Source organism: Hesperophylax consimilis, chromosome 30, assembly GCF_061612785.1.
Source record: "Hesperophylax consimilis isolate HC1 chromosome 30, BYU_Hcon_1.0, whole genome shotgun sequence".
Lineage (NCBI taxonomy): Eukaryota > Metazoa > Arthropoda > Insecta > Trichoptera > Limnephilidae > Hesperophylax > Hesperophylax consimilis.
In genome coordinates, this window is record NC_142865.1 from 3628576 (window position 1) to 3649001 (window position 20426).

Sequence of the window (20426 nt, forward strand, 5' to 3'; positions counted from 1 at the left end):
AACCGCCGAACTTTTAGGCACAGATTATGGAAATTAAACTTTTCGGCAATTACTAGAAGAAACAACTATTTTCATGCACAAATTTTCATAGGTTATTAGATCGTGAGTTTGGGTTAGATAAGTTGTTGAATTAAATTTACCGGTCGGTGGCTGAGTTAACATCACGTTTGGGTCCCACCCAGGCGTAGTGTGTTCAATTCCTCGGCTGGCTAAGTCCTCCATCACAACACAATCAACATTTTCTTTACTGACGATTACTGTGGTGGTAGTAGGAGATTTTCAAATATTTTCAGGTTATTAGTAACCCGGAAATGTTTGTCTTTCTTTTTTTTATAAAGGTAATTTATACGACAAAAATGTAAAGTCCAAAATGATGGCAAATTCATGAGGTAAATTTTTACCTTTGAATAAAAATGGAATTATAATGCATCTTTTACCATCTATCCCGAAGGAAATCGTTTTTTTTTGGTAATTGTTGAAAAAAAGTGTAATTTCCATAATTTGTTCCAACTAAAAGTGCGCCGGTTAGGGAAATATTTAAGTACGTACTCGCTTTTACCTGGATATACAATTAGAAACACGTGCACATTATAAAACCACTCCACCACAATTCTTAAAATTATCAATAATAAATTGTAATATTTGAGTCTTGTTTTAACTTGACCGTTTTTCATTTCATCGGTTTGTAAATTTGTTTGAACGATCGGTTTCCGGTTCAAAATGGTGGATGGATTTTAGAAAAGTAAAGATTATTTTTCAATGTGAAATCGTTTTGTTTTTGAACTTCCTTAATCGCATTTTATGGCACTGACCTGCCCGAAAAAAATTGAAAGAAGAATTGGTAAAAATGCGTAAATAAATGAAGAAAAAAATGTAATACATGCTTTATGTTCATTTTAGTAGGTATTGTACCTACTTTCATATTCTTACGATTTCAGGGGAACGTTTGGTTTTGATATTATTAATGAAAATTAGAAACATACTATTTTGGACGCGAGGTCTACTATTGTTCACAGTAGTACTAGTAAGAAACCATAACACATAAATAAACCAATCACACACACGTTACTTTCAGACTTTTCAGAAATAATGTCAAAATTTCTATATATATATAAAAATTTTGCGCCCCTGAGGTGATCTCTCACAAAAGCGGCGCTATATAAATTATCCAAGAATAAATAAACAAATATGTTTGTTCATTGTTACCAGTTGAAGAAATATATATATTTTTTGTGAAATATATTTTTCGAATGGCAACACCGCATTTGTTTATGACATTTGCCGAGGAGACCCGAATGCCGCCGGTCGGACATTTCCGAACCAACCCCGCCGGCATCACTGTTTACAATGGACGCATCTCCCAGTTCGGTTTAGTCTTTTTTACATGACAGTTGGTCGCCTCCTGTACTGCCATGGCTGTTAAAACTTGCACCGAGTTATAGTTGAATAGTTCAGTGATGTTTCCACAGTGATTTAATATATGAAAACACTTAAAAGTGCTGTGAAAATGTTCGCCAAAACCTGCGCCGCTCTGCTCATATATTTTACGACATGTAAGTACTTTGAAGTATCATTCAGAAATGTCTGGGATGGTTTTTCTTCTACCATTGTTTTCAGCAAGGGGGATATTTTTTGTTTTAATTACTAACAGAAGGGCTATTATTCATGGTTGGCCTAATATGTTTTCATGTGTGTATTGCTGTGTTAAATACTCGGTATCGCCCAGGTGAAAAACAACCTTTCAGAATAATAATTGAAACATTGCTTTGAATGGCAATAGTTGTATTTACTGACCAGACCTGAATAGCCAGGTACTTTTCAATCTTCCTCTTTTTCTCTCAGCTCCCTTTCAATATAAACTACAATCTGGGATGCGGTATTCACGTTTAAAAATGTGGTAGAGCGGATGAACGGAGAAAGGAGTGTAAGTAGCACAATATTTGCACAAGCCAATGGAAGAAGTCGGGGATGTCTGAGAAGACAATATGGCTATATATTGGCACGATCAAGTGATTCACACTTTTTCCGTGTTTGATGACCAGATCTGAATAGCCAGGTATTTCCCTACCTTCATTTTCCCATCCCCACTACTTTCACCCTAATAACATACCCTAATTGGGGATGCCATAGTCTCACTGGCTCCAGACAAAATTAAAAAAAAATCTTTAATTGGATCTTCAAATGTGTTAATGAAAGAATTCTGGGACGCCTAAGGAACATAACATTTCGGACAGCCTATCACTGTTCATCATCAAGCATAGTTTTCGTTATTACATGAAAATTTGTTTATTTTTTATTGGTCGTGAGAATTTATTTGATATCATAATATCGAAGCTAGGAATTTGTGTCAAGACAGAATAGTGGGTATGGCGTTATTCCTTTCTGCCTACCCCTGCAAGTAACTGACCTTATAGTTTGTTAGAATCATGACGGATGATGCTGTGTTTTTACTTACGACGGAAGAATAACACGAACACCATCCAGTGTGGTGTTCGCAAAACGTTATGTTTATATGCAGTTCCTGGGCAAAGTTGTGAACTCTATTGTACCTGAAAACTATGTTCATTTTTAAGTTGGACATTATATTATTGTAAAGAGTTGAAAGTTTATGTTTCACTTGATTGTGCCATGACTTCCTCGGGCGTCCTCGATTTCTTCTGCCATCCACTTCCACGTCGTACATTCTCCTTACACCAGCACTGTCTTCGTTCATCTCATACGCCACATTTTACCATACAAGTATTTGATTCATTTCAAAGCTAAGAACGACCATGGCTCAGCACCACACTTGTACAGGGTTTTCCAATAAGAGGTGTTATTTTGAATAGCCCGCTATATCGGTAGATGTTACTTTTGAAGCTGTCATTTTTTGACATTTGACAAGTAGAAACTACGCCATTAATAAAAATGGAACGATACACGCTTCAACAACGCATTGAAATTATTAAAATTCACTTGAGTGAATCAAATGCAAATCATCTTGAGTGATGAGGCCCATTTCCACCTCGGTGGCTTCGTCAACAAGCAAAATCGTCGCATCTGAGGCTCGGAAAACCCAAGAGTTATTGTTGAAAAGCCTCTCTATCCTCAGCGTGTGACTGTTTGGTGCGGTTTATGATCCGGCAGAGTCATTGGACCTTATTTTTTCGATAATGAGGCTGGAGCAACAGTTACGGTGAATGGATTGCGCTATCGAGAGATGATTAATGATTTTTTACTGCCGGAATTGGATGGTATTGATCTGGACAACGCTTACTTTCAACAAGACGGCGCTACGTGCCACACAAGCAACGAAACCATTGATCTTTTACGATTGAATATCAAAATAACACCTCTTATTGGAAAACCCTGTACATTAGTGATTGACGAACCGGTGGATGCAATATGTTAGACATAAGTTGATAAATAGTTTGTCTAGTCTATAGTTAGTAATGAGATAGAGCATTAAAGAAATATATAATATATATTTGTACAGCGGTGAGCGGTGATTTTTCACAAAACGGCGCATATTTTAAATTACTTTTATTTTTATTTTTTATGTGAAACTGAACAAGAGTCCCAACTGCTCCCAACCGTCTGTAGTTGGAGTATGTTGTGAGGCTGAAAGTAGTGGGGAAGTGAAGGAGATGAGTAGAGGAAGGTTGGGAAATAACTGGCTATTAAGATGTAGCCACCAAACACGGCAAAAGTCTGAATCACTTGATCGTGACAAAACATGTGACATATTGTCTTCTCAGTGAGGTTGAAGGTAGCTAGGATAAGGGAAGCAGATGGAGAAGTACCTGTCTATTCAGATATGGTCCCCAAACATAACCAAAGCCTTTTCAATTCCGCATGGTGGTATTACACCAGGGCGATACTAAGAATATCATCCACGCTGTAACGTGCTGCAATATACTAGGTATATATTATTTAAAATTGTAATATAACACAAATTAAATCAAAGAAAATTTAATTGCGCACGCTGGGATTTGATGCTGCTACCTCCGGCTTGCTAGTCGAGAGCCTTACCCCTCTACTACGGAGGCCCTTTTGTTTCTTACAAATAAATTAATTTCAAGCGTTTCTATTCTCGTTTCTTTATCCTGGTCTTTCTCCAGGGCGATACTCAGAGTATCTCTAATATCTACCACTCTGGGAAGTCGGTTAGAATAAGGCAGAATACCCCTGCTTCCTGTTATTCGTTATCTGTTGGTACGTTAGCCGGTTAGTTTTGTTTATGTCGGGGTGTTTGGTGTTGAAAAATAAACATGTTCCTTTGAGCGTGCACCGATCCCGACTTGTATTTTAATAATAATCTGTGTGGGAGTGTGGGTGAACTATTTACATTCACACACGAGTGTTCTCATCTCCTCGCAGCTTGCTGGCTCCATACGGTTGCATTTTGCAATCTACTCTGGTTTGTAAGGGACCGCTTTTTATTGCTCCGACGAAATTAATGTACAGGGTGTATCAACGCACTCCGCACTACGAAATATAATATTTTCACAAACTATGAATACCGTTAAAATTCTGTGTTTTTGTTTTTTTTATTATGATTATCGTACTAAAAGTGTGTGATTTTAATATTTTCATTCATAATTATTGATTTAAAAAACGAAGCTAGCAGTCCACAGTGGAGTGCTGGTACCTACCCTGATGTACGGAAATGAGGCATGGAACTAGCAGAAAAAGGATAAAAGTAGACTGAATGCTGTAGAAATGAGACCCCTGAGGCGTATGTGTGGTAAAACCATGTACAATCGTGTGAGAAATGTGGAGATCCGCAAAGAGTGCGAGGCTGATGTAAGCGTAATGAGTAAGATCAAGAAAGGGATGCTTAGATGTTTTGAGCGAAGAATGTAGTGTAAGGGGAATATACGATGCAAATGTGAATGGTAGCAGAAGTCGGGGACGCCCGAGGAAGACATGCCACGATCAAGTGAATCAGATACTTGAGTTGGGCCATGTCAAGAGTCAGAATAATAATAATAATAATGATTTATTTTCTTCTTTTCTTAGTAACATATAGAGATAATGATATCCTCACTGGGATCTCCCGTGCTGAGGATGTCATTTACATATTATAATTTAATTATAAGAAATTAATCTTACAACAAAGTAACATATGAATAATAGAAGAGAATGTTTGAGACGGTGTATGGATGTGAATGAGGCAAGAAGTGTGTGCCAAGACCGAGTTGTTTGGCGGTCCTTCCTCTCTGCCTACCCCTGCGGGGAAACGCCGTGATCGTTAGTTAGTTAAAAAACGATATAAAACCCAGACGCAGCTCTAGGAGTTCAGAAGTTGAAGATAAATCGAAAAAAAATGTAATGATAATACGTATTGCTAATGCGTAGTGAATGTAATTAAAAACTCCAATGTATGTAATTATTTTGCCGGTACTCAAATATTCTGAAGTAGGTAGTACAATATTTTTTTTAATTTTCAGATTATTTACCCATATCTCTAATCAAAGATCTTTTCATATCAAAACTTTTTAAATCACTAACTCCAACCTCAGTCCATCGTTTATAAGTAGATTTAAAAAGTAAACAATGAAATTAAAAGTACCTAAACGTTCATTTTATTGCACCGGCAAAACCGCTGACAAAAATTATAACTTTTTGTTCTAAAATATCGTTTTTTACCTTTTTATTTTTCTTTCTTGTAACATAAACCAATTCACTTTATTCAAATACGTGTCATGATTCAATGAATTGTTTACGATATCTTTCAATTCGATATCCACAGAATTTGAAATTTGAAATTACTCCAAGCAAATTACGTCAATAATTTTTTCGCATTTAACTTGGCTCATCCTGTACTATAATAATATTCGCAGAACCAGTTTAGGACGTGCAAATTCTCGTTTTTTTCTTCCTCTCTCTTCTTCTTCTTCCCCTCTGTCGGTGTAAGCTAGAGGGAGACAGCAGTGCACAGGGAAAGAAAGAGATGATAGACATGTGACCATCGCCGGTAGGTACTAGGTGCCGCTCGTACTGTATTAATTAAACCTACCATATTTTGACCACTGAGAAGATAAAGCAATAGAAACGTGTTGTGGGCGTGTTCTTGTGCCTAAACTAAGCAACATTTTTCCTTATGCTGCCCAGTACACGTTACGAATCCGGTGATCACGCGTTAAAATCCGGGATAAATAAAAAAAATAAAATAACGGGAACAATTTATTGGCTAACCAACACATCTGCCATAAGTCACCCCAAGTGGTTCGCTGCGTTTGGTGGCTTAGCAGGTGTTCACGGGGTGAGGTTTGTCCGGCCCTTGGCAGCGGATGCGTCTGCCCAACTACTGCGTGGCGGGTCGGATCGGGAGAGACTGGTGGAGGGAGATCTTTTGACCTCTTTATCAGGTCTTTCTCGGAATATCGCCTTGCATCGCAGTATGGCGAGTCATACCTGGTACTACCGGTATACAATGGAGTCCGAAGTTTAAAACGTGTCTCGACAACGAAGGATCTTGGAATCATGTTTGATAGTAGGCTGACATTTCATGCTCATATTGAGACGGCATGTAGCACTTCACTGAGAATTCTGGGCTTTGTTCTATCCTCTGCAAGGAATTTTAGAGATAACCGGGTGCTTATAGTTTTATTTAATTCCTTAGTAAGGAGTAGACTTGAAAGTGGGTCGGTGATTTGGAGTCCACACCAGGTAAAGTATTCTCTCATGTTGGAGAGGGTTCAGAAGAAATTCTTGAGATTTCTCTACATGAGGGAGTATGGCTACTACCCGTGGCTCTATCCCACTGACTTTCTCTTGGGTATGCTCGGAATGAACTATCTACGGGTCGGGATGGATGTGCGCATTGCTACACATTCATTCAGACTGATTCGTGGATGGTTTGAAAACTCGCTCATCATGGAAAGCATTCATTTCTATGTTCCCGATGGTTATCTACGTCACCGACAACATAGACTATTTTATCTCCCGGCCTGCAGAACTAACTTGCCAATGGTCAATTGGCCTGTGGGGAGAGCAATCTTGCTGTTGAACAGAATCAATTTGGATATCGAAATTTTTAGCTTCAATGAAGCTTCCTTTAAAAGGCAAGCTCTATTATTACTGGTATAGTTGATATACACACTGTTAATATTAATCTTAGAATTCTTATTACAAAAATATTTTAAAAACGCATTGAAATTAACAATTTTGTAATGTTTTTGAAATGAATAAACAAAATTGAATGGTCACTCATGGTCACATTGACCCTAAGATTCTTACCCACACCTCACACCTTTTTCCTTACCAGAACTACCTCTCCTTCCTTTCCTGGTAAAAAATCACCACACATCATCCCAAAAGATGACATAGGTCCTGCGGAGAATTATTTTATAAGGTCTCCTGTGTGGAGTTAATGATAAAAGAACTATGAAATAAATTAAGTTAATTTTATTTATATGAAAATAAAATGCTTTGTTAACAACACTATTTAATCAAAAAGGAACGACATGTTTCGAAACCAATGGTTTCTTCGTCAGGATCAACATTTTAAGCATAAAGGATAACAAATAATTATAAGCAATAATTAGTCGCCTGAAATATCATGCGTAAAACCTTGTCTTATAAACATTAGTTTATCATTAAAAAAATAATAATATTTGACAAGTCAAAAATATTTCACCAACAAATGAAGATATTATATGTCTCACGCCATCTAGTGAGAAATTTAGCACTAACAAAGCCTTTCCTACAAAAATAAATTTGGTTGTTTACAGGTGGAAAAAATATAATACGCAGTAATTGTTGATTGAGGTACTAGTACATATTGAATCATTTGGCGGGTTGGAAATAAGCCGACATAGCTCAGTGGTTTCAGAGCACCTGACCGGACATCAGAAGGCACGGGTTCAATTCCCGTTGGCGGCATTTATTTTTACTCGACTAATTATTGCTTATAATTATTTTTTAAACATTTTAATATAGGTACGCCTTTATTGATAATATTTTTTTTTGTTATTTAGAGGTTTTAGTTGATTCTGATGTTACTTTGATTCTGTTGTGTCGATTATGATATATGTTTTAGATTTATACGTAAATGAGCTAGTTTATAAGTTTTTTCTATGTATAAGGTGGTGCAAAAGTAATATCATAATGTGTATTGCCTGCTATTTTATTAGAAATGCAAAAATAATGGCTTGTGTGTTCACGGAAAGTTTATTCGAAGGTGTACAGTTAATGACACTAAGGCGATGCCATACGTAGTAATGCAAAATCATGTGTTTTTGGTTTGAAAATTTGGTCGCCTAGAAATGTTTCAGATGCTTTAATTAAATACTGCGAGTAGAATACATCTTGGCCTTCGAAATAATCGAGTATTTTTTAGATAAGTCTTTTTATAAGCCCAGAAAAAAATGTATAAGGCCTATGAAAACTGCTTTAAAGTTCAAAATCTCCTACTTACGAACCCATTTTCTGTTATGATTTTATTGTATAATGTGGCAAATTAAGTTATTTATAAAATGATCGGAAAAAATAAATATTTATGCCTGAACATCCACAAAATAAAATAAAAGGCACCTTTTGGCCATGTTTTTTTCTTGCATAAATCAAAACAGGCGGATGGTGTTAAGTGGGAATTTAAACCTTATCGCCATCTACGTAAGGGTTGTTATTGATAGCAGCTCAATTTAAAATATTACACGACGTAGTGCATCGCCTTAAGTTGAAAAATGATACCGGTCAAAAGACCACCTCCTAAGTTGATTCACATTGAAGACGAGGAAAACGACGTAGAAATTCAAAATTCAAAACAACAGACCGGAAATTGGTCAAACAAGCAGTAACAATAATTCCGCCTTCTTCAGGTGTGTATTGCTTATTTGCTCCATTGCTTATTGACAACTAATTCGCTATCTATCTACAGCATAAATGTCAAAGCACGATGACATTAGACGCCATTTGCAAAAATTAAGGCACACTCACATTATGATATCACTTTTGCACATAAATGCAGTAATTTACTATTATAAGATAATATAATTTTTTCATAATAATAATGAATCACCGCTCATTGTAATGAAAATTTTAAATTTGTTAATTTTCATTATATGTTTATCATGAAGAAACCGTTAATAAATAATAATAATAATTGGATAACTTGTATAGCGCCGTTTTTGTGCAAAATCACCTCAAGGGCGCTGTACAAACTTATAAAACATTTTTACAGTGATCTATGTTATTACTTAACTATTTATGGAGATAATATACAGTACAGTACTTACCTGGTAGGTCACTTGAGATTAACACTTAATCAACATTATCTAATTGTTTATTAGCGAAATTTAGAAACAAGATTTAGGACTTAATTGGAAAATTGAATATAACTGGACTTTCTCTTAGGAATGGTATATTTAATTTAAGGGTATGACAGCTTAAAAAGGTAAGTTTTTAGTTTAGACCTGAATTCTGTTGGACTTGTTATAGATCTTAGTTCCGGAGGGAGTTTATTCCAAGCCTTCGGCCCAGATACTCCGAAAGCGCGATCACCAAACTTAGTATTTGGCTTGCGCTTAGGTTCCATCAGTCTGCCTACAGCTGATGATGTCGCTGATCTAAGGTTTTGTGACATGACGCTCCTTTTTTTAATTTTCATATAATTAAAATGACGTCATAAAGTAATTTTACAATTATTGAAAAAGTAGTTTTATTTGATGAATTGTGTATTTTAATAAATTATTAATGTAAAATAATAAATGTGCAGTATTTGCGTCATGTTCCAGATTAGCAGATACTCTCAGTATCACCCTGGTAAAATCTTCAATGGTCTCTTACCCCTGGATACACTGATTCCTAGATTCCTACCCACCCCTCATACCTTTTTGCAATTCCCAGGACTTCCTCTCCTTCCGTTCCTTAAAAAATACCCTCCACACAGCGTCCCTAAAGATGATATAGGCCCTAAGGGAAATTATTTTCCTCTGAATCTCATGTGTGGGGTTAAGACGTAGCGTAATGCCAAATCACTATTTTGATTAATTTTTATAACGAATTGGTGTACATTATGAATACCAAAAATATGCTTTAGATAAATTGAAGGTTTTCCTATCGTTTCGCTTGAGTAGAATACAAATAAATAAAAAAAAATTACTCAGTTAAAATATAAATGTAAACTACTAAAAAAAATAATTTTTCAATAGAAATGTATGAACGCATAAAGGAAAAAACTTAAAAAATTACAGTATTATAGCTAAGATTATCTGTGACAGTTTCGATTGATTAACTTTTTTGCTTTCTTATAAAATTATTTACAGAATAAATAAAAACCAGTTTTGTGCTCGAAATCGAACGTTTCTAGACTTCGTTTGTCAAGCGATTTTAATGCCTATTACCTACGATATAAGGTGTACCATGAATATACACATTTTTGGATTGTGGCTTTCTGACAAGCGTATATCTATAAATTATTACTACAATTGTAAATTGCACATTCGTAGATGTATGATAAAGTCAGCACGTGTTATGATTTGAATCACTGACATACCTTCCATTGTTTTAAAGAATTTCAAATTCTAAATATTTAATTTTAACATTGCAATGTTAGGATATGTTTGTCAGATTATAACTGCGTGTTGTGAGGAAGAAATGATGTTAGTCAACTGTGAACTTATAGCATTGGTGGTACATATTATATATTCTCAGTATCGCCCTGGTAAAAATGATTCCAATAAGAGGTGTTATTGTGAATAGCCCGCTATTTCGGTAGATGTTACTTTTGAAGCTGTCATTTTTTGACATTTGACAAGTAGAAACTACGCCATTAATAAAAATGGAACGATACACGCTTCAACAAAGCATTGAAATTATTAAAATTCACTTGAGTGAATCAAACGCAAATCATCATGAGTGATGAGGCCCATTTCCACCTCGGTGGCTTCGTCAACAAGCAAAATTGTCGCATCTAGGGCTCGGAAAACCCAAGAGTTATTGTTGAAAAGCCTCTCTATCCTCAACGTGTGACTGTTTGGTAATATTGTTGTCAAAAATTGAAAACCTGCAGAACAAGGAGAGAATTATCACATGTCGTAAAAATCCGCGTGAAAAACATTAGAATTAACAATGATTCACTTCGATGATTCAACAAAAATAATTGTTCTACGAAATTCGCAACATATCTTTCTACGAAAAACACTTTCCCACCGAAAGGGCAATGAATTCTATTTATTGTCTGCTCTGCAGCAATGAAATTTGCCCTAAGTGGACCATAAATTGTATAATTTCGCAGACTGAATAACTCAATTAAAAGTTGTGAAAGCGTTTGTTCGTACGGTGTCACTTTGTCCCCCCCTGCAAGCAAATAACTTCACAGCAGCAGGGTGTGAGTTTGTGACAAACTTATTCTTGTGTTTATACTTGTAATTTTTTTATTAATTAATAATGGCTAACTCAATTTGGCTGCCGTAAACTGGGGTGACTTAGTCAATTTTCAACTTAACCCCACATGCTAATTTGTTCGCTTTTGGGAACAGCTCATCTCATAGAAATCGTTGCATCTCCCTTACTATCATGGTGAGAAATATTATCTAAACGGTGTTAGAAAGAGAAAACACCACGCTTTATATTCTCATTTCTGAGCACAAACTGCCTCCTGTTTTATATTATGTTTTAGTTTTAATATTCTTGTTTTGTCCGTCCTGCTGTTATTGTTATACTGTTAAGTTTTGTCATTGGGTAAGGCGCACTGTAGGAACAATTTTAAGAACATGACCAACTCTCTTTAGGGTGAATTGCCTAATACAAAAAAAGAAGAACATATGACCACTAATACTGCATTACCGTTTTTAAGTTTGTTATAGCTAAGCGCACTTGAAGTGAAATGACACTAAACTGCACTATATAAATGCCATGTCATTATTATTATTATTAAGAAGTAACCATAAAATAATTAAATTATTTCATCAAGGATATCTATTAAATTTCCGGCATCCTTCCTAAACCTAAAATCACTTCCACCATCCTACAAATGACCTAACAATCAACCCACACTAAGATCAAGCTACTTTACAATCAAGACATCCACAACCACAATACTAGGAATAACAATAAAATCCGTATTCCTCTAACACACACTACAAAATAACTATATTGCCTACACACTCTATAACTCTCTTCCAGATATGTATAAAAACAGCCAGCATAATCCAAAAATTCCAAGTAAGGCTTTAAAAGAATATTTTTTAAGAACATATAAAAACGAAAATACGTAATTCTTGTCGTGTTGTAATTTGTTTTGTTTCGCTCTCTCTCTCCTTTTCTATACCCTATATTTGTAATCCAGCTTAATCTATTTTTACCAATGTATTAGTGGGTAAGTAACTTCTTCTAAATTCCTACCTTGGTTCTGTGCTTATGTATATATCCCTGTATTTTTCTTGTTTGTTGTACTTAACCTCCCTTTTCCTATTTGTGTACTGTTTTGTATGTGAAATTTATAATTATGATATTTTTTTACTGTTTCGTATGTGAAACTAATAATTATGATTTCAGAGGAGATTTTTTTTAACCCCTAAATTCTCTGACATTTTGTAATGTACGTCTCATTACATTTCAGATATATACGCTGTTTTAATATAAAAATATTTACTACAAAATTTCGAAAATAAAAAAGCGTGGCTCTTTCTAACTCTGTTTTTCTCATATTTCTCACCTTTTTTGGTTATTTGTTTTTGGGTTGTTATGCCGTGCTGCGCCAACTCCTTCTTTAGCCAACGTTTCGGACAGCATTGCAGTGTCCATCATTAGGTCAGATGTGTTATTTCTTACCGTATTACAAAATGAGATAGGATAAGTTTTACGAGACCGTGTCAGGCTGGGATATATATGGTTCCATGCTAACTCAACACAGTGACTATTCAACACCCCTTTATAAAGTGATATAGAGTCATTAAAAACGATGAATTTTTTTTAACCTAACTTACTTAACCCAGGTAATAGAGTTTTTGTTTCATCACTTTCCATGACTTTTTAAAGATGTGATGAATTATCATTTTGATGATTTATCCGGTCACCATATATATCTCCAAAAAGACTCTACGGTTGTTTGTTGTCTTTTCAGAATATATCCCGAAATTGCCTAAAGGGTGTACCGAGATTTATTTGGTGTGTAATTTCTGAAAAGTGTGTAAACATAAAACTCATGTGTTGCACAATATTAAATAAGGGAATCAGAAATCAAAGAATTGCGTGAATGCTGAGAACAAAATTTATTGAGTTTAATTATCAAAATACTCATCTATTAAATTACATTAATATCAAGTTAAATAGCAAGAGACTCTACGTTCATTATTAAGATCAGGGCATGTTCAGATCGTTAAACAAAATCTGACTAGTGATGCGAAGATACAATACTAAAATGTTAATCTGCGGGTAGTAAAAATTAAAAGGATAAGTTTCACATCTCAAATATTAATCCTGCTTGATTATATAGGGCGCCAGCTCTTCCCAAATATCTTGTGAAGAACAAATTTATATTATTTAAAGTAAACCATTTTGTAAAATCTAATTAGCATGATGACAATCGCTCACGTTTTTAATGGCGCAAATCTCTCTGGAATCTGTTCCGTGACGTACGTCCTGACAGTTGTCCGAATTCCCTAGAACTGGCTTGCAATCTCAGATGTCTATGATTAAGTACCCGGCCGTGGCTGTGTTCACAATTGCACGCTTCTTGAGTTAATTAGTTCTTCCAAGCGCTTGACAACGGGGCGAGTAGTTTCAAATCGTTACATTACTCCCTTCCCTCCAAAAAAAATTTCCAAGGAAATTTGAGGCCCTCCTGGCGCCTTTACACATCTCAAGACAGGAAGCTTGCTGATCATGCCAATAGGTGATATGCTCTGGAAGAATTGATTTCAGAATGTATCCTTGAAACCAGGTAATTTGTATCCAATATGAAGGTCACGTACAGGGTCCAGGTCTTGAAGGCAGAAGTGGTGATTATCAGCTTAGAGGTTTGTTTGGTGATTGTATGAAGGCGAAACTCCTCCTCCTAATCTGGCCATGATGAATTTTGAAACTGCTGGGATGAGCATCCAAAGAGTGTACAGATGAAAGCCGAAGATCAATGTAGAAGAAGAAAGTTGAAGTTCAATTTTGATAGTCTTCTTGATATTGTCCAGTGCAGATGACAGGTCCATTTTGTATAAAGATGTCCATATGAATATGAAGTTCTTCCTTCCATGTAGATTGTAATTGTTTTGGCCAAAAGCAGCAATGAATTCCACCGGGCAGTATATGTTAAGGTCTTGAATTTGTAGTGATGATTGCGATTTAACGTTGATGTTAATTCTTGATGTTGCGAAGACTAAGCTATACTATAAAATGGTTTACTGATGAAAATTAGAAAAAAAATTTAAGTTAGAACTGATTGTTTAGTTATAAAGTTATAAATTGAAGTTTCAAAACAGCCCACCTAGATGTCACTCCTCTAAAATAGAATGATATTTTAAATATCTTTATAAATAAATTTTATTATAATTTTACTAACAAGTTATTTCAAAGTTTAAAAATTTAAGCTGTTAACTGTGAAATAGATATTAAGATTTCTATATGAAGATGAACATTATTATCTTTCCTATAGATCTGAGTGAAAATAAGTTTTGTTTTTGATATTGATAAAATTTGAGACATAAATTAGCTTGTGAATAAACAAATTCTGTAATACCCCATTGTAGTATAGTATAAATCAAAATTTAAATTTTCAGTTAAAATGTAATCCGATGATGAAATTAGCAGTAAGATTGAATTATTCTTATTCTATTTTGTAAATCTCTAAGAATAAAGAACCAATTAACATTCCATGATTCGATCAAGAACAAGGTATTGATTGAATTATCGAATGCTAGTTCGACTTGTTGAGGTCATTCCGAGCTCAAGAATGGCCCCCGCAACCCGAAGAAGGAAGCTTTATTATCTTTAAAATAAAATTAAAAGTAAACCGACGTTGGCATATGCCACATGCATTTTTTTGTGTTGAGGATTTCAAATCTCTCTATTTAATTAATTTATATTTATTTTTATTCTAATTTGTAAAGATAAAAAACAACATAAAATGTGAATCCAAAAAGAAAAAAAAACCCAAATGGATAAAATAAGCACTACCAAAAGAAATTACATAGAAAACCGTTGGCAGGGTTTCATAACTTCCTAAAGTTACTAAATAGATATTCTAAGCATCTGATTGCTATCATGTGATGAAAATAGTAACCCAATGCCAAAGATTCTTAATGAACTCTTCGGTTTGCCTTCTAACTCAAAGCAACATAATAAATAGTACTAACTATAAATCATTTAATCTATTATAAGAAAATTGTAACTAATATCCAGCAGATCCTGCAAGGAATATACATACTCATTTGATACTATAGATTAATGAATGGGATAACCCCAAATTAACATTAATAATTTGATAAAATATAGGCACAGTATTGTACCACATGCAATTGAAAATGCACTATTTCTCCAGCTTATAGTATGTGACATCCCCAAAGGGCATAAAAAACTTATTAATAATAGCATAATGAAACAGAACAAGACAAAGAAACAGAACAAGACAACGAAACACAAAACCCAACCGTATTCTACTATAAACTATCTTGAAGATACGCCCACCATTCCGGACTAGCAAGCGCATCTTGAAAACAGTTAATTACATAACCATTTCAAAATGAATATTATAAAAGTACATATGAAAATCATCAAAATCCCAAACGGATGTACAATGTACTCATACACATCCAAACTTAATATTTGATGACTTGAATATATAAATTTACAAAATTTAGTATTATGTACATTCATATGCACACATTCAATGCGCAAGGGTAAGGGTAGGTCACCCTTGCACACTGAACAAGTATAAAAATAGCAAAATACATATATTAGTAATACCTGGACACGGACAAACAAAATAACATCATAAACAAATATAAAATTGCATTCAATGTGAGAACATAAGTTTTAGTCATGCTCTCACGTTAAATGGAATCTTTTAATCGCTTCCACTATTGCGCATAATGGAAACAAAAGTATATAAAATAATTAAAATACCCTCCTGACCTACCCGACGTTAATCTGAGATTTCATGTTTGATTATATCCTTAATGTGAAAGGTTCCCACAGGTTTTCCATTTAAATCAGCTAAAATGTAAGCAACTGGAGACAATTTCTTAATGATTTTGCTGCGAATAAACTTGGGAGCTAATTTCGCTGAAAAATACTTACTAGCGTCTGAAAGAACGAACGATCGGCGCCAAACGATGTCACCAATTTCATATTGTATGTCCCTACGACGTAGATTATACTGAGTTTTGTTCTTTTCATACGACTGCCTTAGAGACGTACGAACCTGTGAAAAAATATCGTTCAATTCGTCCAAATCCGAAGCCCAAGAATCCCGTGCGGCAAATCTGATATCTTCGGGGTTGAAGTCTGAAGACTTGTAGTCGTTTCCTGAAATAATAATTTCCCTACCAAAGTTCAAGAAAAAGGGAGTATATCCGGTTACCTCATGTACTGCCGTGTTAATAGCTAGTTCAATTTCATGTAGACAATCTGCCCATCTCCGATGATCACCACCGACGTACGAGCTAATAGCAGACACTAACACTCTGTTAATCCTTTCAACCGGATTATTTTGCGGATGGTATCTACAGTTGTAAAAGAGGTGTCTTATATGAAACTTGCTAACTAACGCTTTCATGTCTTTTGAAATATATTGGGGACCATTATCCAGAATTATTGTATCAGGCACCCCAAACTTGTAAAATATCTCATTTTCCATGATCTCAACAATATTCTTTCCAGTAGCTTTTCTTAATGGGAAAAGTTTAGAGTATTTTGTAAAGAAGTCAGAGATTACTAACAAATATGTATAGCCTTTTTTGTAGGAGCTGGGGAAAGGACCTAATAAATCTGTGGCAATCATTTGCCAAGGACGTTGAACCAATTTGGGATCACCCATTAGACCTGGTGGTAACTGATTCGTACTCTTATGACCCAAGCAAGTGTGACATTTGCTAATGAATGATTTTACGTCGGCCGCCATCTTCGGCCAGTAATATTTCTGACTAATTCTATTCAAAGTCTTCATAATACCAAAATGAGCACACGAAGGAGGTACATGATATTGTGTTATTATATCTTTCCTAGACTCTTTAGGTACCACTTCTTTCCAGTCATACACTCTGTGTAGCGCTTCCATACTCTGTATGTGTTTGTACAATACTCCATTATCAACTTTCCAAGCATGAAATTTATTTGGAAAAGCTAGAACATTTCTACACATTTTATCGTACCACGATTCTTTGGTTGGTGAAGTTTGTCCTACTACAGCTAATTCTACGGGATCACGTGATAATGCGTCAGGTACTATATTATCTTTTCCTTTACGGTGTTCTATAATAAAATTGTATTGCTGTAACCTGACAGCCCATCTTGCTAATCTGCCTGTAGGAGATTTAATATTCACTAACCATTTTAGACTGTAATGATCTGTTATTATTTTAACCGGTATGACAGAACCTTCTATGTAAGCCCTAAATTTTTCCAGAGCAAAAATCATTGCATTTAGCTCTTTCTCTGTAGTTGAATGATTTCTCTCTTGAGCACTCAGAGACCTACTAATAAATGATATAGGGTGTTCTCTACCCGAATCGTCTACCTGCGTCAGGACCGCCCCTATCCCGGTGTTGGATGCGTCGCATGATATGATGAAAGGTTTTTCAAAGTTAGGACAAGCTAAAACAGGTGCGCTCACTAAAATATCTTTAAGTTTTTTAAAAGCTATATCTGCCTGACTGTTCCATTTAAATTTGTTTCCCGTAAATTCCTTTCTTGTTAAATTATGTAACGGAGCTGCTATTATGGAAAAGTTACAAATAAACCTTTTATACCAAGATAATATGCCTATAAAACGTCTTAAGCTTTTTTTGCGAGTTCGGTATAGGAAAATCCACTATGGCTTTAACTTTATCTGGATCGGTTCTTAAACCTTGACTATCGACGACGTAACCCAGAAACTTTAACGAGTCTCTACAAAAAACAGATTTGTCCATATTGATAGTTAGACCCGCATCAGAAAGTTTTTGTCGAACTTTCCTCAAAAGAGACATGTGTTCCTCAAATGAAGTGCTTATAATTATTATATCATCTAAGTAATAAAATACTTTGCCCTCAAATTCAGGTCCAAATATTTTATCCATTAAGCGCATCATTCTAGAACTCGCTCCATGAAGACCGAATGGCATTCTAGCAAAATGGAATAATCCTCGTTTCGGAACAGTAAAAGCCGTCTTCTCTTTAGAGTTTTCCTCCAAAGGAATTTGCCAGAAAGCTGCTGTCAAGTCAATAGTAGACAGGTATTTAGCACCGCCTAAGGAATCTAGTATGCTTGAAACATAAGGAATAGGAAAACTGTCTTTTTTCGACAGCGAGTTTAAAGTTCTACTGTCCAAACATAACCTAAATGACCCATCCTTCTTGGGAACAAGTAAGATCGGACTGTTCCACGCACTATGACTTGGTTCCACGACTCCTAACTCTAACATTCTATCTAATTCTTTATGTACCGCCGGTAGCAAGTGTGGTGAAACTGGGTAATATCTTTGTTTTACCGGTTGAGCATCACCTGTGTCAATGACGTGATATTCCAAATCGGTTTTACCTAACCTGTCTCCCGAGATATCTTTAAATTCGTCTATAACGCATTTAAGCTCATGCTTCTGTCTATTCGATAAATTTAAGCTGTTTTCTAATCCTTTTATCTCTGTGACTGATTTCGGCTCAGATTTTGATTCCCGTGGTGATATATATTTGCAAATTTCCGGACAAATATTAAAATGTTGCCAAAAGTCTATACCTAGAATTACATTTGAAGTGATCTCAGGCATAACTACAAAAGTAAAATATTTGACAATGTTTTTATACAGCACCGGAACTGTTATCTGTTGTGTACATTGTACTGAGTGACCTGTCGCAGAAGTTAGAGAAAATTTTCTTTTTAAAATCGCCAAACTAAATCCTAATCTCACCAAATGTGTGTGAAAGTTATTTCCCAAAATAGAAAGGTGAGAACCTGAATCTAGCAAACCAGAAAATTTAGTATTTCGAACCTGAAATGATATGTGAGGACGGCCATCATTACCCGCTCTCTCCGCCTTTGACGTTCTAAGGTCCTGGTAGAATTTCTCCACGACAGCAAGCCAATTAGACCACTCCGGGTCACACGGCACAGTAGATGAAGATGTCTCCTCGCCCACTGCACAGGTAACCCGGGCTGCTAGTTTTTTCGGTTCTTGCATCTGCAGTCAGGAGTCTTTACACCAGGTTGACCACAGCGGAAACATCTCACTGGTTCTCTGAAATTGCCGTTTTGAGCGCTTTGATTATTGTTATAAAAATACCTTTGATTTCTTTTGACATTATGATTATAATTGTTATTATTGCGAGAGGCCTCCCTGTTATTAATATTAGATGGAGTATTGTTGGCAGAATTATTGGCTTTGGAATTGTAAGAATTTGAATTTGCAGGATGGTTTCTAGTATCCGTGCGACTATCTGCCAATTCTATCATTTTTCCAAATTTCTTTAGAGCAGTAATATTAGTCACCTCTGTAAGAGAAAGTTTATGTATGTATCTTGGCAACATATTACACATTAGAATTTCTAATATTTCCTCTTCCGGCAATTTCTTAGAGAGGCGATTATTCAATAGTAAGACTGTAGTTATAAATGAACCCAGGTTTTCTTTGGGTTTTTGACATGTAGTTCTTAACTGAGCTACAAGACGTTTCTCATGGTCCAAGAGTTCGAACTCCTCCTTCAAACCCGCAACAATCTCTGACCATGAATTAAAAGTAAAACGGTTCACCCTGAACCAGTTCAAAGCATCGCCTGTGAAAAATTCAATCGCGCTAGAAAATAGATTATTGGTACTTACACCACGAGAATCTGCTAGTTCTTCTACACGTTCTATGAAATTGCGTACGCATGTGGATCCGTCAAAAACCAGATTCCATTTGTGCACGGGGAATGGCTTGCAGGAAGAGGATTGCGTTTCCGCCTGTCCCTCCGGCGAAGCTTCATTTTTATTCAGCATTGTCACAGAATCCTGAATCTTGGCCTGACTCCTCGTAACAATTTGCGGTTCCGACATGACGTGAAGAAACTATGCTATGTAGGTATGAAATAAATAATTAGCACATGTACCAAATATACACGACGACAATAATCTTGCCTCGTACCAAAAAAAAAAAATTTGACTACAGCGTACTGTAAGTCAATAAACAGTGAAAAACGCAGAGCGCTAGAGTTCTAGAGGGGACACTCAAATATATAAAATTTGTAGAATGATTATTTAATGGAATATCATCACGAAACAGATCCCCGGAGCATCAAAACCGCGAGCGACTGTCATCATAAATTCACAA

The 20426-nt window shown here is 35.5% G+C and overlaps 1 protein-coding gene across 1 annotated transcript in view; it reads left to right on the top strand.

Annotated features, from left to right (window-relative positions):
* The first annotated feature begins 1294 nt into the window (after nt 1-1294).
* LOC149409530 (tyrosine-protein kinase-like otk) overlaps nt 1295-20426 on the top strand; it is a 112552-nt gene continuing 93420 nt past the window's right edge. The window contains exon 1 of the mRNA XM_089649524.1: nt 1295-1553. Within this exon, the coding sequence (XP_089505650.1) occupies nt 1481-1553 (73 nt within the window). The 5' untranslated portion in view covers nt 1295-1480. The remainder of the gene's footprint in view (nt 1554-20426) is intronic.